This window comes from Python bivittatus, unplaced genomic scaffold (assembly GCF_059951505.1).
Source record: "Python bivittatus isolate LINGU-HERP-01145 unplaced genomic scaffold, Pbiv_v1 ctg000070_np1212, whole genome shotgun sequence".
Taxonomy (NCBI): Eukaryota; Metazoa; Chordata; class Lepidosauria; order Squamata; family Pythonidae; genus Python; species Python bivittatus.
This window is the reverse complement of record NW_028277034.1, coordinates 2,964,533-2,991,975: the sequence shown is the minus strand read 5'-3', so window position 1 is coordinate 2,991,975 and position 27,443 is coordinate 2,964,533. Positions and strand designations below refer to the sequence as shown.

The 27,443-nt window shown below is 38.4% G+C and overlaps 2 protein-coding genes across 8 annotated transcripts in view; one reads left to right on the top strand and one right to left on the bottom strand.

Moving 5' to 3' along the window:
* Positions 1 to 682: 682 nt before the first annotated feature.
* Positions 683 to 24,605, top strand: LONRF1 (LON peptidase N-terminal domain and ring finger 1). Of its 2 annotated transcripts, XM_088131063.1 has the most exons (12): positions 683 to 1,609; positions 4,902 to 5,020; positions 12,037 to 12,159; positions 13,258 to 13,410; positions 14,130 to 14,367; positions 14,450 to 14,546; positions 15,283 to 15,397; positions 17,253 to 17,374; positions 17,970 to 18,128; positions 18,211 to 18,373; positions 21,628 to 21,780; positions 22,211 to 24,605. In XM_088131063.1, the coding sequence occupies exons 1-12, from the start codon at positions 1,015 to 1,017 to the stop codon at positions 22,367 to 22,369; spliced, it is 2,196 nt and encodes a 731-aa protein (XP_087987189.1). In that variant the 5' UTR covers positions 683 to 1,014; the 3' UTR covers positions 22,370 to 24,605. The 2 variants fall into 2 exon arrangements, 1 of the variants encoding a protein (XP_087987189.1); XR_015794114.1 differs by lacking the exons at positions 18,211 to 18,373; positions 22,211 to 24,605 and adding an exon at positions 18,409 to 18,533 and having other exon boundaries at positions 21,628 to 21,760.
* Positions 24,606 to 25,398: 793 nt separating this feature from the next.
* The window catches only part of PAICS (phosphoribosylaminoimidazole carboxylase and phosphoribosylaminoimidazolesuccinocarboxamide synthase), a 50,516-nt gene continuing 48,471 nt past the window's right edge, over positions 25,399 to 27,443 (bottom strand). For all 6 annotated transcript variants that reach the window (XM_088131023.1, XM_088131041.1, XM_088131036.1 and 3 more), the window contains one exon: positions 25,399 to 25,913. In XM_088131023.1, coding sequence (XP_087987149.1) covers positions 25,747 to 25,913 — 167 coding nt within the window. In that variant the 3' untranslated portion in view covers positions 25,399 to 25,746. The remainder of the gene's footprint in view (positions 25,914 to 27,443) is intronic.

Here is a 27,443-nt window from a genome sequence, read left to right as displayed (position 1 = left end):
GGGGGCTGAGGGCTTTGGTTATTCCCCGAAACGGCAGTCCTTGGCCGTAATATGTTGCTATGCTTCAGAGTAAGGATCTATGCCTGAGTTGGCAACTGTCTCAGATTAGCACACTACAAGAACACCGCGAAAAGTTTATTATGTCTTTTCTCCTTGAAAGTTTCCAGAAAACTAGCCAGACTATACCTCCCACTTTTTCTAGCACAGTTCCCATTGGAAAGCTTTTCCCTGCAATCCTCTGTAAAAGAAAAATTAATATTCCAAGTTTACTGCAGATTCTACTGCAAGGGGAGCGTAGCTTAACTAGTATTATTCCAGAGGGACCCGCCAACCAACGTGCGTAGAACAGAAGACAGCAAAAATGCATCCACCTACAAAAAAAACGACGACGGGAGCCTAAAACCGCGCCACCCAGCAGCAAGCGCCACCCACACTCCGCTCCCCGCCCCACCCCTCGCTTTCCTCCGGACCGCAGAAGTTCTGAGAGAGTCTCAGCACGTGGCCGTATTTTATAATTGTCCCGCCCCGCCCCTTTCCCGGGTCGCGCGCCTCTCTGCACTCGTCAGCCAATCGAAAGTAAGCCTGCGTGGAAAGTCAGATGACGCACCGTTTTTTTTTTCTTTTTTTAAGGCAAGCGAGGGGCTGCGCTTGGGTTTGTCTCACGCCGGCGACGGGAAGGCGGGGTGGAGGGCAGGAGTACGCGCACCTTATCGTGGTATATGAGGAGGGACGGCGGCTTCCTTTAAAAAGAAAAAAAGAGGAAGGGCGGGAGAGAGGGCGATGCGGGCTTGCGCGCCTAACGGCTAGTAACGACCGAACGCGCAACCCTGCCGGAAGCGCAAGCGCCCAGAGAGAGAGAAGGCGCGCGCGCGCGACACACACACACGCCCCCAGCTCGACGGCCGTCCTATTCCCCGCCACAGAAAGCGGCGGCGGCTGGAGGCGCGTGCCGCTGCTCCCTCAACGCCCCCCTCCCCATCTGCGTCCCGGCAGAAGAAACGCAGGAGGGAAGAAATGGCGTACTCGCCGGTAGCGGTTAGCGCCGAGACGCCTCTCGACCCGGCTACCGGCGGGCAGCCGGAGCTGGAGCGGCTGTTGCGGCGCGGGGAACTCCTGGCGCTGGACAGCCACCTGAAAGAGGCTCTGGAGACGCGCTCCGCGGCGCTGCGCCTCGCCCCGCCGGCCCCCTCCGGCTCGCGGCGCCGCCTGGGCACCCTGGCGGACTGCCTCGTCCTGCGCTGCCGCCTCCGCCTGGGCGGGCGGAAAGCCGGGGCGGCCGAAGAGCAGCGCCCGCGGGCGCCCCCCAGCCGGGCGGCGGCGGAGCTCTTCCGCTGCCGGGGCTGCAACAGCTTCCTGGGCGAGCCGGTGACGGCGCCGTGCGGGCACACCTACTGCCGCCGCTGCCTGCGGGAGGGGCTCCACGCCCGCTGCCGCCACTGCGGGCACCCGCTCGGGGGGACGTCGGTCGCTGTCGTCCTCGCGCACTTGGCGGAGAAGTGGTTCCCGGCGGAGTGCGCGAGGGCCCGGACGTGGCGCCGGCTCGGCGAATTGCTCAGGCAGGGGCGGCCTCGCGAGGCCCGGGAAGCCGCCGACCAAGCGCTCCGAAAGGGTAAGGCAGGGGATGCCCGGCATCAACTTCCCCTTAACGCCCCCGCCCGTTCGAAACGCTCCAGCGCGTTTCAGGTCAAATCATAGATGAGCTTTGCTGTAAAGGGTCTCCGATCCTGGGCCAGTGGACCAGAAAATAGCCCGAGGTTACTTGCGCGAAGGTATCCGGGAAACGTGCGGATCTGAGCCTGCAAGACACGCCCGTGCATCTTGGACGGTTCATGCCTGCGGTGACCCGGGCGTTGCAGATCACAAGCCTTGGTGCTTCTCAAAGCTCGAAGGATTCATCGGGTTATGTTGTGTAATCAGATGCGTTCTTTGCTTCTGGGAACTAGCACTGGAAAGGAAATCTAGCTTTTTAGTGAAAGTATGTAAATCAAATTTGAAACCGGTAGGGTTCTTAGATACTGTACCAGTGTTTTCACTCGCTGCGTTAAGATTTGAAGTTCAGACGGGAAACGTGAATAAATACACCGGATTTTTTCTTAATGTATATGTAAGGTTAAAAAGGTTAATCGTAAAGTAATATATAGTAATGGCTTTGTGGTGAGGGGTGGAAAAGTATTTACCTTGAAATGGTTTGCTGTGTTAGCAATGTTAAACAAAGCTATTTGCTTTATTCTTGGCTGTGTAAAATTCTCCAGAAGATGCAGAAGTTGGTGAAATATTTCCTTAGAGCTGAGGGACTGGTTGGAAGGAACTTTAATTAGAAGATACTCTTTAGGATGAGCATTATTAATGAATGTAGCAGCTAAGAGACAAGTTACTTTGTGCGGTTATTTTCTAAAGAGACAGGAAAATGCTTGAGCTATCATATTTCAAAAGTCATTTTCAGAATTTGTGTGCTGTGCAAAGAGGAATTTTTTAGATGGATGATCAAGTGTGTTTTGGGTAGTGTTTAAAGGAATTGGCTGTGAAACTGTTTTAGCACTGTACACCTGTTTGGAGGATTATGAATCACTCTGGACCTAGTAACTTTAGCAAAAGGAGGGTTATGTTCAGCCTCCCTCAAGTGTTACTGAGATAATTCACTGGCTGGTGCTAGTTGCATAAGGAAATGGGGGGAGGGAAAATGTTGTATAATGCTGGTGATATCACAGATAGGCATGTTGGGCCTTTCACAACACATTGCTGGGAAAAGATTTGGATATACTGAGGTCAAGAGATAAGATTAGTGTAATTCAGTAAGCACATTAGAGCATTCTTATCATTGACTAAGTACTTACAGTACTATGTAAAAAACATTAATGGCAGTTAACCATATTTATATTTGTTTCCTAATTATATATCTTGACTGCTAGCCATCATGACACTAATTTGTCCAATTATTTCTGTTTTTCTGATAGTTTATATACTAGAGACATACTTATTCTTTATGAACATTGTTCAGTTTTCATTTTGTACTTAAGATTCTGTGATCTTGATATTGTATCTTCTAAAATTAAAACAGATGCAGGAAAAGAAAGTTTAAATAATCAGGTTAGCGTAGTTTCAGGCTTGAAATTTGAAACCAGATATCTTAATATTGAGGAAAGGTCTGTTACACTTGAACATTTTGTCAAGGAACTCAGTTAATATAGATGAACTGCAAAGTATTAAAACAAAATATTGTTCAATTCATGGCTTGTATATGACTTGTAAGGGATAATTCTGAATGTCTGAGATACAATTATTAGATAATTTTAAGATGTAGAAATAACTGCAGTAAAGGTCTGCAGTCTGACTTAATATGCATGGAGTAGAGAAGCAGTAAAATAACTAATGCAAAAGCATGGTACAGGGTTATTACTCTAAATATTTAATACAACTCTGTGATTAGGATGAACCTTTGGGATGAAAAGCAGAATATAATAATTTTAAAATGTGTTGTTTGTATAATATTCTTCAATCACATGACTTCATTAACAGAAGTTGTTAACACCAGGTCTTAAGAGATCAAGTAGAATGAATCTACAAAGAGCTATGCTTTTGTAGAAAGGACTTCAGCTCTACTTGTTTTAAATGCTTTTTCTTATTGTGCACTAACAAGATTTATAAAATATTTAGAAAACTGCATCTGTAGTGTATGTTCCAGTGCATAGGAAGATTAAGAATGGATGGTTTTTAAAATAGATACAAGCATGAGTAATTAAACCTTATGACAGTTTTAAAAATTGCAGGTTACTGACAAATTTTGTGACATCAATAGGAAGACAGCAGTTGTATAATTTTGATGTGCTGCCTTGGTACTATGTTTTTCTCATATAGAAGGATTGTCTTGAATGCAGATTTTGATATTTTTCTGATGAGTTTATGTTTGAATATTAATGAAAAAATTATTTTCCCCCACCATTACCTGCCATCGCATTAGAAAAGAAAGACAAAAATACTTAATCTAGTAATGTAATTGAATGTGCCTAAGTTCACTTGGAGAAATGAACAAAATGTTTTTTAAAATTTCTTTGTAAATGTGCTTAAGTTGCTTTAAATCCTAAAACTAGTAAAGTCCTGTGATGCTCCTTACAATTAGCCCTTGAAGGTTATTTTAAAATTACATGCTTTTGATTCTTATGGTGCAACTACAGGTGACATTGGAGATACAATGATAGCATGGTTCTTTCCTAACTTCCTCCCTGCCCACAAGCAAATGGTCTTTAAAGTGAAGATTAGTAAATCTTTAATCAAAAGTTGCATTGGTTTTTGGCTGTTCGGTTTTCATATTTGTAAGTAATTGTTTTATAGAACTGTCAGCCACAAAATGTATTGCTGAAAAACTCAAAGAGTAGAAGCATTGAATTATGCCCTCTTTGCTTTTTAGTACATTAAGAAATTATAACATATTTCTGATAGACTTCAGGGAACACAGTGAACTTTATTTAAATTAAGTGAAGAAAGATTTCAGTCAAGGCATCGCTACTGATTTGTGTTAAAATCTACAAAGACATGAGGCCACATGTGGACCTAAACTCAGTTGTACTTTCCAGAATTATAGATTACTTAAAATTTTCTTGAAATAGCTTTCAGAAGTTTCTTTTCAGTATATACACAATATTTCTTGTAATTAGATTGCTTTCTTTAGTATCTTTCAAAATTTTTACAAATACCTGTCAAAAAGTTAGTAACCTGTCTACCTTCTTCATCCATAGAAGCATTTTCTTGCATGATTACTTGGAGGCAAATCTTACTATCTATAGCTAAGTATCTGTTGTCTAGGTTTATATCACATGTGCTATTTAAGTTACAGAGTTTTGCAATTCAGGTTCACTAAGCTGCATTCTAAATATGTATGTGTGTGGTTTTTTTTTTTATTTTAGATCCCAGTGATTTAATGTTAAGAATTTACAGAGCTGAATCTTATGCTGGTCTCCAAGAATTTAAATCTGCACTAGATGAACTGAATGCTGTTACTGCTAAAATGCCAAATTGGCCTGAGGTAGGTATAAATGCAAAGCTATACCTATACTCTTTAGCATAGGTTTCTGTATTTTTCATAATGTATCTAAAAGGCCAACATGATAAATTATGCCATAAAGTAGTTCTATTTTGTTTTTGTTTTTGTTTTTAAAGCAGGTGTAATGTATATTTCTTGCAAAAGATTTGTATCATTGCCACCGTTCTGCAGGACCCAGAAAACATTGCCTAGAGTATGGGTTTCAAACTTTTTCAGGCTGCAGGGACCTGTTAGTTAAAGAAAAAAAAATCCCAGAGCTCCTGATCAAGAGGCAAAGTCCTAGTGATAGAAAAATGACTGTGTTTAAATGAACTTTTTTTTAACTTCTAGTCTCTCATGGAACCCCATCCAAGTTCCAAGGAATTACAGTTTGAAAAACCATGACCTAGGCCAGTGTTTTCTCAACCTCAGCAATTTTAAAATGTGTGGATTTCAACTCCCCAGCATGCTGGCTGGGGAATTTTGGGAGTTGAAGTCCACACATCTTAAAGTTGCTGAGGTTGGGAAATACTGGCCCAGAGCATAGGCTGAGAACAGTTTTTGGTCTGAGGAATGCATTAGAAGCCAGCAGTTCCAGCACTGGTACTGAATAACAGTTGTTTTGAACTTCCCTGAACTGTAATCTATATAATGCATTCCATCAGGCTCTTGAACTATTTCTTCTAGCTGGTTATTTCAAGGACTATATCTTTAAGAACCAGTTCCAAAGTAGGCTTTTTTCCCTCTCCTCCCTTCTGATCTTGCTTTTCTTTGTTGTGTTCTTTAGCTTATGATGTGGGAATAATAGTAGTTATTTGGTTTATCTTTGAAATGAGTACAATAATCAAGTTTTTTTTGTTGTTAAAATATGGGATGAAATGCTTTAAATAAAGCTCTGGACAAGCACGTGGAAATATAGCACACTGTGGACACTGCAGGCTACAGCCAGATAGTCAAATATTATAGTTCATCAATGGGAAGAGGCTTCCCTGTAAGGAGAAACCCTTTGGGCTAGATCCAAGGATATAGAGGATCTATCTGCTTGGTCTGGAAACAATGGCAAGGATGTTTGAGCCTGCATACAGATACTTCAAGTTTGGGTCGATTATCCCTTACCCTTAATTCTACAAAAGAACTGGCCAATTTCAGTCTCTGGACACATTATACAGTGTCAACTCAATGTGCAGTATCTAGAAGATCCTGAGTAAAGGATGTTTAAAATGTGTAAAATATAATTATTGTATTCTGTAGTATAGTTTGTATTAATAAGAATGTAAAGGTTCGCAAAGGTGAAAAATATTGTCTAATTTGTGGCTGATGCCTCCTTGCGGTAACCTCCCTGACAGTTACTAAAGCAATTAAAGAAGGGTTATGACTTGCACATTATATAGGAAGATTCAAAAGGTCAAGCTTTGACAGGAAACATGCAAACATTCTATTTGCTGTCATTGGTTTGTAGTCATTCTATATGCTCTCATTTCATGGCAGAAACTGAGGAATTTTAGTTCATTTGTCACAGACGTCTGCCTTGAAACTGTACACAAAGGGCAGTTACAAAGGGCTGTCAGGAATCTTATAGCAGTGAGGGTTCCAGCTGGAGGAAAAGGCAAAAGATCAGCTAAAATTACCGAAAGAAAAAGCTAAGCACTTGTTAGGCTTTGGAAGTAATAGTCCAGTATAGTTTGTGGCCAGAGTAACAGCAAAAGACAGTTGGCTTCAAAGAAGCAGGAAAGCTTCAGAGGATACAGTTGTGGTATCTGCTTGGCTGTAAATTTGGAGTAGTTATAGGAAGCCTATGAAAAATAGTATCTGTCTCAGAAAGCCACAAGTGTATTATGAATGGCAGCCAAAGAACAAATTGTCTGAGTTCACATATCATGCTAAGTTTCGTCCTTTAAAAGAGATAAGAATTCTGCCCCTTCAGTGATGTTACTGCAGTGCAACCATCAGAGGACAACAGTGGGGAAAAAAGATCTCCTGCTGACTGATACATGAACCAGATCACTAAGACTAGTGCTAATACTGTAAATCTTGTACCTAGTTAGCCTCTTTGTTCTGGGATGGCACTGTACAAAGGATAATTGGCATATATGTTTTATTTAGGAAATGTATTTAGTTAATTATTTAGTAATTAGTGTTATGAGCCACGCAGAGTCCCCCATTGGGGGGAGATGGGTGGGGGACAAATTTAATAAATAAATAAATAAATAAATAAATAATGAAACAATAGCTTAAAATAACAATATTCAGCATATTAATATTCATTTTATTTTTCCTGTGCCTATAACTGGGTAAAGTATGAAATAATAAAATAACTTAAAAAATAGATACAATAGCAAACTAGAATCCAAATTATGATCACAGCTAAACTATAGAGCCTCAATAACCTCAGTGGCCCCTAGTACTTAAAACAATCATTAGAACTTATATATAAATAACAATAAATTTCTGCATAAATAATACTTAAAGTGGCTTCACAAATACCCATAGAAATTAAATGTTTTTAAGTAACTTTTAAAATTTTGGTAAACTTCATTCCAGGCAAGGTATAATTCTGGTCAAAGTTTGGTTCCAGTGCACTCATCCTACACAGAATAAGCCCTCAACCCTACATGGCTAAGGTGGTACCTGTTGGCTCTGGCTGGACAGTTGGATCCAGTACATACGTACATGAACTACAAGTAGATTTTCTAGCTACTTAGGTTAAAATTTAACTAGTACATAAATACCCAGCCAGCACAGGGATTGGTAATAGAGGTAGTAGTAGTTTGGGGGAGGTCTAGAATGCTGGGGACTACTCTGTTCTGGACCCTCTTTGGGATGGAGAGAAGAATTGGGTAACCTGGCCAAAAAAAATGCTGCTTTAATATGTATGTGAGATGATAGGGCATAAGCCATTCTCTAGTGAAGAATACATTTATAACATTTGATTCTATAAATTAGTGTACTTAAACTGTTAAAATATATCATGTACGTGAAACAGATTTTGTTCATTCCTTACTGAGACTTAATACCTTGCAGGGAAAGTTATCAGAATTCTATGATGATAATCAGATTTCAGGAATAAGAAGTTAATATGAATTTTTAAGGAAACTGAAGTTATAGTTAACTCCTCTAGTGTACAGTAATGCTACCACCATATTTGGTATCATAGTGAACTCTGTTTTGCCATATTTGTATTCTAAAAAACCCATTCATTGGGGTTTTTTTTCCTTTCCATTTGGTACTAGCAATTGAGTATGTGACTAATTTTCCATGATTAGTCTACTTCAACTTCCCCATTCCTCTGTCTTCTTTTGTTTAAACCAAATACAATCCACAAATCATATTGGCTGAAAAAAAGCAGCTTACCATAGCAAAAAAAGTCTCATCAGTTCCAAATCAGATTTCATCAGCATGAAACAGTCAAGGAAACGGTTTTGAAAATTAAGGAATTAATAAAGATATTATCTGTCTTTTTATACTTTATATTGATAGAGCATAGCAATGGCAGAACACACAACTATTCCATTCTTTCTTTTAACTCAACAGTCTAACTACAACTTTGCATGGTGAGTAGTGCACTCAAATGTATTGGCAGAACAGAGCTCTGAATTCCATCAGAAAAATATCCTGTTTGCCATGATTGTACTCTGCTGCATAATATTCCTATTAAGCTATTTGGAAGTGGGTCTTATTTCAATGAAACTTTCTTCTAAGGCTGTTCATAAAATCTCAGCCTAACTTTTATTAACGGGAACTTAATTTCCTGTATGCACTTGAAGCAGAATATTCACTGAATTGTATAAAGCAAAAATATTGGGAAGTTAAGCAAATAATTAGTTTCTAGGCTGAAACAGTTGCAACAATATAATAGTAGTAATAAATAATAAAGAACAATAAAAGATTATTTCTATTAAGGATGCCCAAGATAAAATACATAATGATTCTAACTGAATATATCAATAATTAAAAAAATATTCTCAGTAGAATAATATTGAAGGGAATGTAACCAAGGAAGTAAGTAATGCATTTTTACATGTTGAGTGATGTAGTTGAACACACACACATGCACAAGAGTTATTTGCCCCAATATTACTGGAAATCTATTCGTTATACCTTTGTAAACTAAGTTTTTCTAGCTTCCTTCAGTGAGACTTATATAATCGATTTTGAAGGTTAATAAAGACCTTGCTGACTAGGCAAGCTATTGCCCAATTTGATACAAAAATACTGACAGTGATCCTGGTATGTACATTGCAAACAATATGACATTCAGTTGTTCATTATGCACAGTCTGGTTTTATGAAAGTTCACCAAGCATCTGCCAATGTGAGATTTCAGATTGACATTCTACATGCACATTCAGAAAAGTTGCAAGCAGCATTGTTCTTATTGGACATTGAAAAGGCCTTTGGTATGTGAAGTGGATCTTTTTGATATACGTATATCCACAAATAAAATTTTCTTCATTTGAAGATGAAAATATATATTGTAATTCTCTAAATTAAATAGCAATATAAATGGATGGTCAAAAATTCTCTTCAGTTTATAGGAAAAGGTAAATGAAAAAATATTCAAAATAAACCTGTGCTAATAGCTTTATGTTATTTCAAGCAGATTAATAATATATTAAGACATTTTCTATGGGAAGGACAAAGCCCTGGATTTTGTCTAAATTACAGCTCTCATATGATGATATGGGTTTTAACTTTCCTAACTTTCAGGTTATCATTCAACCTTTATTTTGACTTCAGTTTTTCTGTAGAACACATGTGACCAAATTAAAAAAAGCCACAGTGGGTACAAGTAGAAGGTTATTAATGTGACCCATCTGATCTCATGGTAGGGACTAGACTTCATTTTTACCAACATCTCTGTTGAATTAAATTGTATTAAAGGCTGTAAAGGTACCTTTGGAAGATGTTGGATGAAAGTATAATTTCACAGTTCACTCATATAATACAGGCTTGTTCTATTGCTACATTTTGGTTTAGTAACAGTAAGTTTATTAATGTAATGTTAAAAAAATCAATACAGTTTAAAGATGTGAATGTACTTTTGAATTATGTATCCAAAATTTGAAATTTATCACTATGAGATATTGTGGTTTTGCCTAGCATGGAGTAAACCAGAAAATTTTACTGTTCAGTATTGGAAAGAAAATATATACGGTCCAGATATACAGTCTTGGATCAACAATATGTGTTCAGTTTCTGTTTATGAAATGGCTGTCTATTGATGTACTAGAAAGATTGATTAGTATTATTCCATGTGGTCAGGATTTAATATGTTTAATAAGACAAAATCCAGATCATTTGCTAGGCCTGTGGGTGAAATATGACTCAGAAACCAAACATGTTAAAGATTGACTGATTCATTCATTCATTCATTCAGATTCTATGGCCGCCCATTTCAAACAAGTGACTCTGGGTGGCGAACAATCATAAAAATCACATGGGATTGGGGGAAGGGCTATAAGGGCCTTGTCAGAGCCTCCAATTGAGGGGCTGGGCTGAAACTGAGAGGGGCTGCCCATCAATAGTAAACCCAGGGCAATTGCTTCTCAACTCTGCCTCGGATCAGGGCATTCACATTTTTTTTTTGAAGGCAGTTGATTGCAGAAGCTACAAGAAGAAGAGTTTCTCATACAGATCAGTTGCTGGTTCATGGTGGAGAACGTGCCCGGAGGGAAAAGCCAGGTTACGTGTGTATTTGCAAGGGGCAGGCACTCTGATCGTTCCTGGCCAATTCCAGTACATGTGGCAAAGTTTGAAAGTCAGCCTCTGCATGTGATCAGGACTGAGATTGGCTGTATTCCTTACACAGATGTAGTGAGTTGGGATGCCACAGCCATGTGTGTAGTGCTCTATCAAGTAAAAATCCATCCAATCTCGGCTGTGATTAAAGATCACATGATTAAATGAATTCAGAATTTAAATATAATAATTGATATTCAACAATGGGAATTTCAGTGGAAGAAAAGCATTAAATTTACACTGAATATTTATTTGGTACAGTTGTAAGACTAATCAATTAATAAACTATTACTACTACACTGATAATTTTACTTAGAAAACACCGATATATGATGTTTTATTGCTGGAATATTCCTCCAGTACCGATTGCTAAAATGGACAGTTCATTCTCTAAAAATCGTTGGAAATGTAATGACTGTGTTGGATTGTTTTGCTGTATTTGGTGGCAATGATGTAAAGCTTACCAATTTTGGGAAATGACTTTTAATAGAATGAAACAAATTTTAGGAACTGAATTTCCAACATGCTATTTTAAAGTAAATATTATTAAACCTGATATTCAAACAAAGTATACCAAATTAGCTTTGTGCATGATAAGTGCTATAAGGATACTACGTGTTTCTTATTGGAACCCACAGTTCCTTCTGCAGAAGAATGGCTAATTAAGCTCTGGGAGTATACCATAATATCCAAAGTAAATTTGTATTTCAAAAGTAAATCTGACACAGCATTTAATTCAAGCTGGAAACCATTTTTGGATTATAACTCTACTATTACATCTGAAATTTGGGTTCCTCTTAAAGTCTTCAGTTGCTTGGATAAAAGTTACTGTATACTTAATCTCATTTGATGATTTATCTGCATTAATTATTGATGTTGATATTTATGTTACTTAGATTCTAACAATGATTTTTAGTTTTTAAAACAATATAATGTAATTATGCTTGTATATTCCTTGTTTATCTGCCTTGGGTTTTATTTATTTTTCCTTTTTACCTTTTCTTAAAGTGCTTAATAATATAAAGATGTAATTATATATTTAAAAGTTACTCTGAATTATTTCCTCTATAAGTATTATAGCATATTATTGTTTTATTTTAGCTTCATGTTTGTGTCATTTATTTTAGTTTTAGTGGCAGGAAATCTAGCAGTGTTTTTAAAAACAAACTTGAACTTAGTAACAGGAAGCAATAGTGGCTTCAGGAAAAGCATGCTTAGGATTAGGTTTGTAAAGCAACTGAATCACAATAAATGTGTCTTATATATACAATCATCTTCCAGGTATATTTCAGAAGAGCAACAATACTTAATAATGCTGGTTCTGTAGAAGATGCCTTACAGGTCTTTCTTCATTGTCTATCCCTTGATGAAGGATTTCTTCTAGCAAAACTAGAAGTGGAAAAGGTACTTGCACGGTCTTATAAATAACTTTTTTTGATCAGGCTTATTTTTGTTTAAGAAATTAGGTTGGAAAGCATGCAGATGATGATTTCTACAATTCTTTCCATCTCCTTAATAGCAGCAACTTTTTGGGTCATGTGACCAGTGGGAAGGGAGGGGTACTTAGAATGGTGCAGTCAGATTCCAGGCCATTGTCCAACTGCCTCTCCCGTAGGGAGGATAAACAGAGTTCCAAGTCCATTTACCTAATTTCTCTCCAATATTCTGTTAGATTGAAAATAATAATAAAACAGAGATTTTCATGCTCTTGAGATGGGGAGTGGTGTTGGGGGCAAAATTTTGCAAGAATCCAAGAAAAGTAATTATGCTACCAAAAAACAGTACTTACGGCATCAAAGCCCTTTCACAAATTCTAGGAATTCTCTGGATCACAGAATAGATGCTAGGAGATACGTGAAGAGCATACAGTACTGTTATACAACTATTGCTTTCATTTTAATCAATGTTATAGATAACTAATATTCATGTAGAAAACAAAAAGCAGGAATATAGTCTTGGTTGATCAAACAGGGAAGATTTTCAGAGGCAGCTGATTTTGTTCAAAATAAGTGTCCTTAAATTAACGCTTCATAAAATGTTAATTAGTCCAATAAGGAGCTAGATAAAGAAGTCAGCTGAGTGGTCGTTTCTGTCTTCTGTGAGTGAAGATTTACATGTCTTTAAGGATTAGTTTCTGTAGGAGTGAATGGAATAAAGTACTAATTACTGTAATCCCATAAGCTAGGTATGATTTTATTGGAGTTCACTTAGGGGAATTTAACTGTAGCAGTTTCAAGAACCAATTTTGGCTGAAAAGAAATGTATCAATTAAAATGTTATCAGAAAAAATTGCAACTAAAAGTGTGTGTACTGTAGTTTCAAAGCAATGGAGTAAGATTAGGAGAAATAATTGTTGGTTAATTTGAAACTTCTGTCAGTTTGTGAGAGAATGATGAGCTTCTATTTAATAATGTCTAAATATTGGAATAATATTGAAGAAATCTGTGCTATATTTGAAATGTAATAATTGTTGTAGTTTATTCCTTAATGTCAATTTTACAGATACTGTGCAATTTGCTGTCACCAGAAAACGTGAGTGAGAGTTTGAAAGAATCTGCTTTAAATTCTTCACATGTTCGAAGTAAACAGCTTATACACAGCTCTGAATTTGAAATGGAAGAGTCTTGTGATTGTTTACAGCTCACCCCAGTGTCAGTAAGTAAACATTCTCATGCAAAATAATTATGAAGATTACTGGAACCAGTTTCGGTTTTGTGTTCCATCCTGCTTTTTGTGACTTGAAAATGTTTTAATGGTGACTGATTAAACCTCCATGAGTCAGTTAATTGAAATGGTCAGTACAGTGGTCCCTTGGGTCACGAACTTAATTGGTTCCACAACTCTGCTCACGACCCAAATTGGTCGCGACCCAAATCAAATTTTCCCATAAGGTTCAATGTAAATACGGTTAATCCGTTCTGAACCATATGTATTTTTTTTTAAAACCACAAAAATATGAAACACAGTACAGTACAGTATGGAGAGAGAGAACGCTAATCTTGCTTGAGGCGACTTCTGGCGTGGAGGACAGGAAGGCGGGTAGGGAGGCGGTTATTGTTTGGAGGGAGAGTCCCCCTCCCTACAGGAAGCCACGACCACGTGTCACAGCAGGGAAAATGGCCGCAGATCCTGTTCGTCACCTGATGCAGAGTTCGCGAACGGAAGCAAAATTTTGCGAACGGTGCTGTTCGTGACCCGAATTGTTTGTGAACAGAAGCGTTTGTTAACCGAGGTACCACTGTATATATGTTCAATAAGTAAAGAAAGATGGAGTACCTGAAAAACTGAAGCTGCTAATGGAATATTAGTTACCATTTCATTATCAAAATTTTATAAGACATGTTGATTTTTGTTTCTTAAATCTTTTCTGATAGGACTTAGAAGTGCCACAAATTACATTAGAAACCATTGAAGGAAGTTTGCAACGTGCCCAGTCTGCAAATTCTCTCAATTCAGTAGAAAAAGATGCCAAAGATGATGGATTAAAAAGAGTTTCTTCTGAACCATTACTTTCTGGCCAAGAGAAAAGTGCTTTTTTAAAAAGGAAGTTGTCCTTTTCTGAACAAGATATTATTTTTTGTGAAGATGGAAGGAATAAACATAAAAAACGAGGTAAATATTTAGTCATGTGTATTGTTTTGTGAGTTATGCACTTTTTCATGTTTTAATCATACTTGTTTGTTTGCTTGTTTAGAAACTCTAAAAGGGAATGCTACCTTTTCAGTCAGTTGTGGAGCAGTTCCAGAAAATTTGGTTGATGTAGCAGATTTTGAATGCTCGTTGTGTTTGAGGTAATACAGTCTGAGTTCAATGTTTATGATCTTGTTATCCCATTACTTTAAGGAAGCTTAACTGTTAAACTCACTGCGCAGAAGCTACTGAAAACAATTTCTTTGTGAAAATGTTTCCACGATTTGTAGGGAGTCCCTTAATATGACTGCAATAGTAAGGTGAGGTTTCAGGCTATTTAAATAAGGTGTAACAGATTGGGCTGGCTAGACTTGTTTAAAATGTATGCTTAGCAATTAGCTTATTGTAGGACTGGATGGCCTCAGAGCTCATTTTTTAGTAGCACTAAGAGTCCTCAAAATAACACTCCTAAACAATGTAACATACTTTTTACCTATTTTCAGCTTGAAATGAAAGAAAATTCGCTTAATATAGGTATAAAAGTTTCCCATTACTGGAGAGGCAGTGTGGAGTAGTGGTTAAGGCACCAGGCTAGAAACTGGGTGACCTTGGGCCATCACTCTCTCAGCCCTAGGAAGCAGGCAATGGCAAATCACTTCTGAAATCTTGCCAAGAAAACTGCAGGGACTTGTTGCCTGGAGTCAACACTGTCTTGAAGGCACCCTCCCCCCACACACACACAAAAATTGCTGGCTTCAGAGGTTGAAATATTCCCTGTCTCTAACTCACTAATAAATACTAATCGTTTTTGTGTGCATCCTTCAAGTTATTTTCTTCTGACTTATTGTATTTGCATCTTAATGATACATTCACTAATTCCTTGCAACATTGTTTCAGGCTTTTTTTTCATCCTGTGACAACACCCTGTGGCCATACATTTTGCAAGAACTGTTTACAACGCTGTTTGGACCATGCTCCTCAGTGTCCCCTCTGTAAAGAAAGCTTAAAGGAGGTAATGCTTTTTATGACCATTTATGATAAGAGGCATCTGTTGTAAAGCAAAGTTTGAATCCAAAGTTGAAAAAAACTGGTGGAAGTTTAATAACCTTTTGTTCTGTGAATGGAAATGGTTTCTAGTTGCAAAATCTTCCTCTTAAAATGTAATTAAGGCTGCACATTAAGGCCTTATTCCTTACAAGTTTTAAAATCAATCTCATCGTATCTTTAGAATCTTCAAAATCAATTTTAATATGTTAGAATGTTATTACCTTTATTTTTTAAAATATGTAAAAATGAGTAACTGCACACTAAAATATCAGTGATTTTTATTTGTGAACTGCCTTACATCTTTTTCATAAAGTTGGGGAATTAATAGTAAGAGTTACAGAGCTTTCTCAATATGGTGAATATACATTAAAAGAGATTATATCCTATTTCCAGCAAATGCCAGTTGAATACATGTTGTTGCTTAGTGCAGGCCTTGCTTGAGCACTATGTGTTACAAGTAGTCCTCAGTTAATGACTGTTTGTTTAACAACGGTTCTAAGTTACGTCAGCCTCTGAAAGGGTGTTTTATGGCCTATAAAACACTTCCAGCTATCAGAAAATGTTGTGCTGCCCCCCCATCCTGGCATGGTCACCTGGCCGCATTTCGTGCACTTGGCAACCAACTTGCATTTACAATCGGTTGCTAAGCACCCCGCGATCATGTGATTGCCATTTGCAATCTCTGCTGGCTTCCCCTGGAAGTCAACGCAGGGAGGTTTGCAAGTGGAGGGGACAGAGGGAAACCTCTCAGCGGTATGTAGGAGTGGAGCTCAAATCCTGGAGATTTGAGCCCTGTACCTGCATACCGCTGACAGGTTTCCCCTCCCCATTCAACAGTACACAGGAATGGAGCTCAAATTTTCGGGATTTGAGCTCTGTTCCTCCAGCCCCAGGAAGGATTTCCCTTCCACCTGTGGAGGGGAGGGCAAACCCTCTGGTGGGATTTAGGAACATTTGGGAGCTGCCTGCTGAGGTGATTTCAGCTCTGCACTGGAGACAGCTCTTTTGCTCCATCCAAATAACAACCCGGGAGATAGCTTAATGACTAACTGGGAGTGCCCGGATTGAGGTTGTTGAACGAAGCAATCATTTGGGCATCTCACTTAACGACCGCTTCACTCAATGTTCAAGATTCCAGTCCCAATTGCAGTCATTAGGTGAGGATTACCGGTACTATGCAGTGGTGCATGTATAATAGAGGCAGCTGCTTTGGAACCAGGTACAGGGGGCCCAACCAGACCTCCAAACCTTAAAAAACATTTGTGGTCAGCTGCAGGACTAGCATGCATACCCATCAAGGGAATCTAATTTGCCTAAGATGATGTGATGGGTGGAGATGAAATGGCAGACAGAAATCCATGCAGGCTGCCAGTACCACTCTATTTCTGAGAGAGCATCTCATGTTTTTAATGGACCACCACTGTTGCCATTCCTCCCTTATAAACAAGAGCTGCTTATATGTGCAAGCTCTGGGCACCAGAACAGAGTTTTGGTGAGTGAAAGAGGAGGAACTATGATTGCTACTTCTGTGGATCTCCTGAAAATAGGCCAAGGAAGCATTGGGCCATGAGATTCTTGATTGCAAACCTAGTCAGTTGAAAGGAGACTTATGCTTAGGAGACCCCCACACCCACAAACTTAACTCTCTCTCATATATCATGGTATATTTCTTTGAACATATAAAAGGGCAAGAGATGATAATCAGTATGGTCAGCTATTTTCTGCTTAATTCTTTGAAATTGAAATTACATGAAACAAAAAAACTGAGCAGCTTTTATGTAAGAATTTATAATGGCTTAACAATTTATCTTTCATTTTAGTTTTTGGCACGTAGAGAATACAGCACTACACAGTTGTTAGAAGAACTAATAGTGAAGTATTTACCTACTGAATTATCTGAGAGAAAAAGAATTAATGACGAAGAAATAGCTGAACTCTCAAGGTAAGTTTAGTTGTGTGTACATGTATGCATATGCTTTTGCGTGTAATAAAGCTTGTTAACAGACATTTAGAATAAAGACTAAACTGTTTTGGAATAGTAATCTTACAGAATATTATATGACTCTTGTACCACAAAACCAAACTGAAAAATTCTAGTAATTAAAACATCCATGTTCCATTTATACAGGTTAACAGTTAAGTGGAGTAAGATTTTGTTAACATTCCTTATCTTTGTTAATATTATGTTAACTGTAAAACTTGTGTTAAGTTACTGTAACAGTTTGTAGATTCTATAAGAATTAATATGCAGGAGACTGTACAGAAAATATCACTAAATATTAAATATAAATACTGCTATCTGTAATTTCAAATGCCTCTTAAGTGCCTAATGTTGAATGATGGTCCATATTGAGCCACAATTTGATGCAGTGTGTTAAAGTTTTGGACTAGTTGTCCATTCACTTTGAAGAGAATGCAAGGATATAATTTAATGTTGGGGGAAGGATATTGGCGAAGGATGGGATATCTTGAGCTAAATATTCCCGCACAGATAGAATTCTAATTTTAACATTTTATTTTGTGCATTCTATTTTAAGCTTGACCAAGAATGTTCCTATCTTTGTTTGCACTATGGCCTACCCAACTGTGCCTTGCCCCCTCCATGTGTTTGAGCCAAGATACAGACTGATGATTCGAAGAAGTATAGAAACTGGGACAAAACAATTTGGGATGTGTGTACATGACCCCAAAAATGGGTAAGTTTATATTCATAATCTGAAAACCAAAACATATAAAGTATTTTTAAGCTGGCCATTGACACAGTACCCTTTCTTCTAGATTTGCAGATTATGGCTGCATGTTGTACATTAGAAATCTTGACTATCTGCCAGATGGACGATCTGTTGTGGATACAATTGGATTAAAGAGATTCCGAGTTATTCAAAGAGGGATGAAAGATGGTTATTGCACTGCAGACATTGAGGATTTAGAAGATATAAAGGTACATAAAACATCTATTTTTGTCTCTACTTACAGAAGACACCTTGGATATTGTAGCCCTGTTCCAATGTGCAACTTTCCCTTAATATGATGGGAGAAAGGGAGAGATTCTACTTGCTGTGACTGTCAAGTGTATAAAATTCCAGTTAGATCCCATGTTGGTAAGATATTGATTTAATTTGTTGTTACAGAGGGCAGAGGTTCTTAAACATTTTGTGCCATGGATCCCTTTGAGGGTCTGTGAAAGCTACAGACACCTCCTCAGAAAAATGTATTTAAATGCATAAAATAAAATGCATAAATATAGATCATATTGCAAAGGAAACCAATTATGTTCAAATACAGTTATCAAAATATTAAATCTATAATATAGTAATATACGTGCTTCTTTATTAATCCATTAAACCAGTAACAAGACAGTATCTCTTTTTAGGGTATAATAATTTTTGATAGTGAGATTTATTGAACGTTTTTTGGTCTAAAGGCCATAAGTTATTTTGTTGTCTACATATATTATTGAATTAAAAGCTAAATTTCAGTTAAAGAAAATAGAGGAAAGGATAAACCAACTCAGTCAAAACCATGAAACCAAACTACGCTGTCCCAGAACAGATCATCTTACTCTGTCCCAGGGCCTGCTGAAAGAGCCAAGTTTTTACAGTAGGATTGGAGCCCTATAGAGCCTGGGAGAACACTGTTCCACAGGGTAGGTGCAGCTGCAGAGAAGACTTGTCTCCTAGATCTCACAGGATGACAGTGCTTTATACCTGGTATCTGGAGTACATCAACCTCTACTTAGTCTTACAGTTTAGGCAGAAATGAGAACAGAAAGGCAGATCTGTAGCTAAACAAGCTAAAAGGCTTTATGTGGACCAACACCTTGAATCACACCAGAAAGCCCACCAGTAGCCAGTAGAGCTCACAGAGCTGAGATGTGACATGGGCAACATGGGAACTTCCTAACTCACTCATTAGCTACATTTTGGCCAACTATAGCTTATGAGTGGGCTTTAAAAATAGCCCCATGTAGTGTACATTGCAGTAATCCAAGCAGGAGGTGACTTAGTCATGAATAACTATGTGAAGAGCCTTGCAATCCAGGTTCTTTTCATAAAAAACAAAATAATAAAGAGATAGAGCATGCTGCAAAGTAAAGCAGTAGCCTAAGGTGTACTTATTTCCCAAAGTGCTGCTTGGTTTTTGTTGGGATCAGATAGCTTATTTGAATGTTCCTTAAGAAATCATGGGAAATAGTTCCTCTAGGGAGTTGTAAGATCCCTCCTGGTACTGTTACAACCACCAAAACTTTTCCCAATTTGAAACTACTGTTAATTTCAGTATCACAACTTAATGAAATGTACACACACACACACACACACACACACATAGGTAGTACTCGGGTTACAATGGCAATTGGGATCAGAATTTCCATCGCTAAGCAATGCACTCATAAAGTGCAACATCATGTGACCATGTCGCTTAATGACAGCAATTCTGGCAGTCCTGGTTGCCATCATTAAGTGAGGACCATATGAGTTGTTAAGCGTGGACCTCATGTGATCGTGACTTCTGACTTCCTGCCGGATTCCCCGTTGACTCCGCTTGTGGGAAGATGGCAGGGAACATTGGAAATCACAATTATGTGACCATGGTTCGCTGTGATGTAATCACTACCTGGGCACCGAGCACCTGGATTGTGACCACAGGGGTGCTGCAATGACCAGAAGTTCAAGGACCAGTCATAAGTATCATTGTTTAGCGCCATCATTACTGAACGAATGGTCGTAACCCAAGGACTATAGGTTCTGTCAATGGTACAATGTTTAGAAATAAGAATAAAATAACTATTACTTAACTTGAAAAGATAATGCATTTCTCTGTATTAAATAAAGGATGAAGTTTTATGTTGATGAGAGAAAGTTTCAACTTGAATACCAGTCTTTACACTTTAGAAATATCTTTACCAGATAACTATATAGAGGATACTCAGGCTTTGTTTTGTGAATATTTTTTTAAATCAAATTTGTTTAAAGTTCAATTTAATTTTTGGAGATTATTCTTCAGTTGTTACTAGGAGCCAAGTAGCTAGTTCAGCTGGAAGAATAATCTTCTAGCTGAACTAGCTATTTGGCTCCTAGTAACAACTGCTCCAGGTTAGTCTTGTATTATTAACTGTAGCATTCTTTAGCTGAGATTACTATTACGTAAATTAGTCATTCTGACTGTGGACGACATAGTTGGGTATAAAAAGAGATTCATTCTGACATGTTCTTCCACCGAAACCTCCCAGTTCCCACCCTTCTAGTGGAGAGTTAGAGATGATTGAAGCCTCTGTCCTCTCCATTCTGTACAACCTCCCTCAGGAATCCAGCTGAGAGAGAGAGACTTCAATTCAAAGTTGAGTAATAGGTTCCTTTTACCTAGTCATCACAGTCTTACATAGACCCATCACTACTCTTAGAAAATAAAAAGTGGCCAGTTGCATCCTGGTGCTTGGAAATTTGTCCACCTATCTATAAAAAAGTCAGATGCATGCTGAAATGGTAGATAGCGTTTAAGCAGAGTTATATACGGATGTTAGAAATCAACTTCAGTATTTTTTCTGGTAAAGTGCATTTTATCATTGGCTATTCTCTTCATGGTAATCAATTTATAAGAGAAGCCTGCCATACTTTCAAAATTTCTAAAATATATTTTTGCCCTAAGAGTATTAGGGATCCCTGTTGTATTATTCACTGTAGAACTCCTCTGTTGGGAAGACCTCCCTTTCTATGGCTTTTTAAAATGCTTTCCCATTTATCTCCCTGTACACTGCAAGCTTTCACATATATTCACAGTATCATTGTGCACAGGAAGCACTGAATCTCAAGTGCTGCACTGCATTTAAAGTCCATCAGGCTGTCCCTTGGGTAGGGAGTAAGCCATGGCCCACTATTGGCTAACTCTTGCTCAGTGAAATCAGGAAAGGCATCCAGCAAACCAATTTGGAAAGGAATAGCTGGAAAACACTGCTTGAGCAGTAGCTCATTCTCAGTTCTCAAAGCTTTGAATGATTGACCACACCAACACTCTTTGTGATACTACTTGCTTGTATTTTGAGGTGAGCTGCTTTGCTATTCATTTTTCCCCTTTTCCATCTTTAAAGACTGAACTCTTTTTATTTTATTCTTTATACCAAGGTAGCTGTGTAATTTGTAAACAGTTTCATGGCTAAATTTTAATGTACTGATTACACTGTGCTTTCTTGATGTACAGGTTAAAGATGAAGGTGAGATGAGAAAACTCCAGGAGCTTCATAATTTTGTATATAACCAGGCTTGTAGCTGGTTTCAAAGCTTAAGAAATAAATTTCGTAGCCAAATACTTCAGCACTTTGGTCCAATGCCAGAGAAGGAAGAAAACATGCAGGTATTTAGAGACTATAGTATCTGACAATTGTGAGCATGACCTTCACTTGCTTTGCTAGTAAAGAGAGTAATACAGTAACTAAATTAATAGATTAAGAAACATGAGATAAAAAAGAGGAAGCACAAAAAACAGAGAGGCTGCATTACTGAAAAAGTAGGAAAAAATACAGTGTAGATTAATTCTTATTTTTTTTAAAGTTAGGTCTGGAGTGTTGATGACTACATTTAGCCTAGCATTTTAAGTACGCTTGATTTCTTAAAGTAGTCCTTAGTTATTTTACTTTTAAATTTTGTGAAAAATGATAGTCAAAAAGAACTGTATTTTTAGATTTAGGAAATATATTCATTTTAAAACTTAATTGAATAAGCACTTTATTATAATATTTTTGTCCTAAATGTTCTGAGTTTAATATTATTTCTGTTCTTTCTAGGAAACAGCTAATGGACCTGCTTGGTGTTGGTGGCTTCTAGCTGTTCTCCCGGTGGACCCTAGATACCAGCTTTCAGTGCTTTCTATGAGGTCTTTGAGAGAACGTTTGATAAAAATTCAAGCTATATTGACCTATTTCTCCAGAGACCAGTCCAAATGATTAATTGTCCAGACCTTACTAAAACATTCTGGCTGTAACTTCAGCTGATTTTTTTTTCTTGCAGAATTTGCACTTTTAGTCCTGATTTGAGAACTATTAGGAATATTTTTCCTATATCAATAGTTGTTCACAAGGACCACTTCAGTTAGAAGGATGCCATTAACTTTGCACACACACAATCTAGCAGCAAAATATGGGAAGGTTTATTTGCACTATATACAAATGGGAATGTATCATACTATTGTCAAAATGTTTCCACTGACTATTAAGAATGGTGGAAAGTGCAAGATTTAACATGTATCAGTTCAAGTTTACAGTATTAAGGATGAATCCAAAATCTTGCAAATCAGAATTTGCCTCAGCTACAGCAGCACCTTGTTGCTATTTGCACAAGTATTTAATATTGACTGTTGCTATAGCTAAGTTCTGTTTTAAGTACTTAAATGTAAATTTGGTACAATTTTCTTGCAAAATTATTGTATTAATTTGGAGCCATGTTAAAGAACAGTTGAAAAATACTTCAAGAAGCTGTTGCCACTGTGAATATGTTACCTATAGTTATATATTGTGAGAGACTAGAATTAAACATAGATGACTACTAGTGTATGTTATTTGGAGTTAATCAACAGATTAAACAATCTCTCCAGTATATAACAAAATAAAACAAAAAGTAGGCATAACAACACTGGTGGGCTCTGTTGGTGAAACCTTCAATAGGCTTCATGGACTCTTGTTAGTTAGAGAGGAAAAACTTGAGGTCTCCTCTCCTGACCTGGTTTCCAAAAGAAATCATTTTTCTACATCAGTTTCACGACTGGTGAAGCCTCCCTGTTCAGAGCATACTAGGCATAGTCATGGGAGCCGTGTGATTTTGTGGTAACTTAATTCCTTTTCTGGTACTTTTCTAATGCTAGAGCTAAGGTTGGTGGGACACCAGGAGGATGTTTTCAGTCAGATTTCTTCCTCCAAGATTGGGTCTTTATTTCCAACTTTGGAGGGAGAAATTTCATGCATCCCATACCTTCTGGAATATGTCTTCTCCAAACCCTAGGTTTTCAGTGACAGAAAAATCATTCCTAAATTTATACACATAATACCAAGACTAGTTACAAAGTCTGCATTTGAAGAAAATCAGAGATTTTTAAAAATTTTGCTGTGTCCCACTAACTGCTCTTACATGTAAGCTGGCCCTGTTTGGGAACTACTGAAGTATGCTTTTTTAAATACCAATTTCTGGAAAACAGAAGTTTGGAAACCCAGATTTCCATGCCTTATTCGTATCAAATTATATTGCAACACACAAGATGGCAGTCTGCTTGCCAATAAGTTCATTTTGTAGTTTGTTTCTCAAATGTCTGTCTTAAATGTGACTCATTTTATAAAGTATTTCTTTAAAAATTTTGCTTTTGCTAATATTTAATTTTCAATAAACCTAAAATTTATATTTTTAACATACTTTGATCAGAATTCTTAATACTTTGAGAACTTTAGCATTTGTAATGCCTTCTAGTTAATTTAGCATTTGTAATGCCTTTCAGCTTGTTGCAAATACTTTGCCTTACTTCAGCATGGCACTGAATGATTTTGATGACAGTGACAAACAGTTTAGTTTGGCTATATTCAAGTAACTTTTCCTGACTAACACTATACATTTTTGATATTGTCTTTCAGATTAGGGATTATTAACACTATTTGTGTGTTAAACATGCATCTCATGAAAGGGGACAGATTAATTAAAAAAAAAATCCTTTTGACCAGGAGCTTACTTTTTTTACACATGGAACAGCAGTGTTGTAAGGTTGATTGAACCAAGATATAGTGACTAGCCCAAAATCAGTGAGCTTCCATAGCTGGTTCTTCCCTGTCTTAGCCCAACAGCTTAAATGCTGTATCAAAGCTCTTCTGAAGCACCACCACCACACCTTCCAACTACACTTCCCAGAAACCTGTGGGTTGCATGGTGCAAGAGAAGATGAAAGGGGCATATCCCCACCCTCTTTCCCACATCCCTCTGGCCCCTGCACTCAATTGGTTGGCGGCAAGGCCCAATGGGTGAGTGGCTGCTTTTGAACCAAGGCCAAAACTTGAAATCTCTTAACAGCAGTGGGCAGCAAGGGAAGGATGAGGGAGCAACTCAGATGCCTGCTGGCAAGATGGGGGTGCTGGGGGTCAATGGGTGAGCCCTCTTCCTCCCTGGAGGGAGGGGACCCTTGGGGACACACCAGGATGGACAGCAGGGGTGCAGTTTTCCTCACAGTCCGCAGGTCCCTTTGTTCGCCCTCCTCCCAACAAAGTGGCAGGCAGTTCTGTGGGTCAGCCAAGGAGGAAGAGTGATTTCTTAAGCTCCCTGCCAGCTTCCCACAGATGGAAGCTGGCAGGAAGTCAAAAGTCACTCCCACTGCTTTTTTGCCTGCCCATGGTCATTCTGTTTAGGTAAGGAAATATCTCTGAAAGGTTGACCCAATGGGTCATGGGTTGTCTAGTTAGCCTTAAAATTCAGTGCTGCCTTTGGTGTGACTTACTTTTAACTCACTTGTTTTTAGGATAACATGGTATTCAGTTTGTAACTGATACAGTATGCTGTCAACATGTTGGTCATGGTCAAAACCAGGCATGCACAACATATGGTCCATGGGTTGCATATGGCCTGCCAAGCAGCCTTGTGTGGCATGTCAGCATTTTTTAAAAAGTCAATGAATTCACCTTCACTGCCACTAAGCCTCATTCCCACCACCACTAGCCACCAAACAACTGAACAGTGCGCCAGGTATTTCTCTGTGGCCTGCAACGATTTTAATTTATCAGTGTGGCCCTTTCCCCTCTACAAGTTGTACAGGCCTGGTCAAAATTATCTGAAGGTCATCTATTCATTAGCTTTAAATACTATCAGCTTTGTATTTAAAGCTAATTATAGGGAAGTTTGGGTAAGAACATTCCACATGCAAAATATTTTAACATTTTGAATAGTTTGTCTTTCATATATTTGATTTGTGGCAGGCCACATTCCAGAACAAAAACAGACTTGCCAGTTTATTAATGTCATTGCTAGCTTTAATATAAATGTTAGGAGAATCACTATATGGGCATATTCTGTACAGGATTACAAGTCAAGACAGGTAAGATTTCTTTTAAATGGCCAGTCATGATGGATCAGTAAGATCTATTCTATGTTAACGCATATAACTCTGCTTTTAAGTTATACTGTTTCTAGAAAACACGAGATTAGTTGCCTACAGTTGCTTGGAACACAGAGATCACCTGATACTCTTTACCATAAAATAGATTAGAAATAGTTTCCCATTAGTAAATCCTTATTCTAGGAATGATATGCCATCAAATTCTGGAAGCCAAAATGAAACAGTGGTTTAGGAATTCATCTATAAAGTATACTCTCTCATTTTTTTGTCAGCCTGTTTTAGGGAGATCCATGTATTCAGCATGTTTGATCGCAGCTTGGCCCATACACAGTGGTCATTCAACCCAAAAATCTGAGCAGCAAATTGGGCAGCACCTTCAGGCGAAAGAATTGTGGAACAGCCAAGACCTGTTAAAAAGCAGGACAATTATAGTTTTTAAAATGTATGGTTGTCAATGTATGTTATCTGTAGAGCATCTTTAGTGTAGGTGAAACTCTAAAGAATCTTAGTCTTCACAAATACTTCCAGAAACTTTAAAAACGCCTGTATCTACTAAAATGCTGAAACCAGCTAGTCCTCAGAAAATAAATTTTATTTAGTTCTTCCACCTCCCTCTCCTCTATGATTACCCCATTCAAAACTTATGGGTATTCCTTAGCAAAATCCATACATTATTAAATCATACATATTATTCACATATGCAATTCAGTTTAGGATATCCACAGCATATCACCTGATAAATAACATTTGAACTTCTAGATTTTGACCACTGTAATAGGTTATCTCACTACCAAAATTCATATATAAATGGTTTATCCAAATGGCACTCACTACTAAACTATACATTATTTCAAATAAAAGCTGATATGTAATACAGAATATTCAACAATGCATGCAGAAAATGGAGTTTCAGATGGATGTGGAAGTAAAGGTACAGACAGCCCTCTACTTACAGACTTGAGTTACGAACTTTCACCAATATGAACAAACCTTTTTAGAACTCTTAACTCCAAAAAGAGGAGGCAGGAGGCAGGGCAGCGGTGTGGGCAGAGAAGCCCTGTCTTCTGCTTCCAGTGCAAGGAGCAACAGCCCACAGACTGGAGAATGCGGTGGGATGAGCCGGTGAGGCAAGGTAGCAGAGGCAGCAGCACCTCCCTGGGCAAAGGTGGAGGGTGTGCGGAAGGCACTGTTCAGGGTGGTGGCGGAACTGGAGGAAGCAGAGGGACAAGCGCTTCCTGGAGGCACAGTGTGTGCTCTGCAGCTTGTGTTGGAAACTGGTGACCCTTTCACAAGGCCTTGCAGGAGGAAGGCTGAAGATCACAGCCTCCCAATGCACAACAGGTTAGGGTTAGGCAGCTGCCACCTTTGCCCAGGGAGCCACCACCACCTCTCCTACCTCACCCAGCGACAGAGTGTGCCACCCCCACTGGCTCGTCTCACTGTGCTCTCCACAGTCTGCAGGCTATTGCTCCTCACATTGGCAGCTCCTCTGCCCACACCACTGTCCTGCCTCCTCTTACTTTTTACTTGGCTGGACTTACGAAAAAAACACTTACAAACAGCCTCTTGGAACATAATCTGTTCATAAGTAGAGGACTGTCTATACAAAAATTCTCTTCAGCTAGAGCTGAAACTTGATCAAGTTAGAGAAGGAGCATACCTTTTTTGAAAATTAATACGTGGGCATTTTCCTCCTTTGTCTAGGAAACCCTGCAGCACGTTTGTGCAGGCTAAGTGAGAGGCAAACCCCAGATAAAATTCAGTGGCACCCCGCACACTGCATGAATCTTGCACAGGCAAAGCCCCAGTGTGATCAAAACTCACTTCTTTGTTTGCACATACCCGCAAAGGAGCAAATTTTGAAAAATAACTAAGCCTGTGGAGTCAAACTGCTTGCCACCAAGTGGTAACTGGGGCATGCAATGTATCCCACAGTC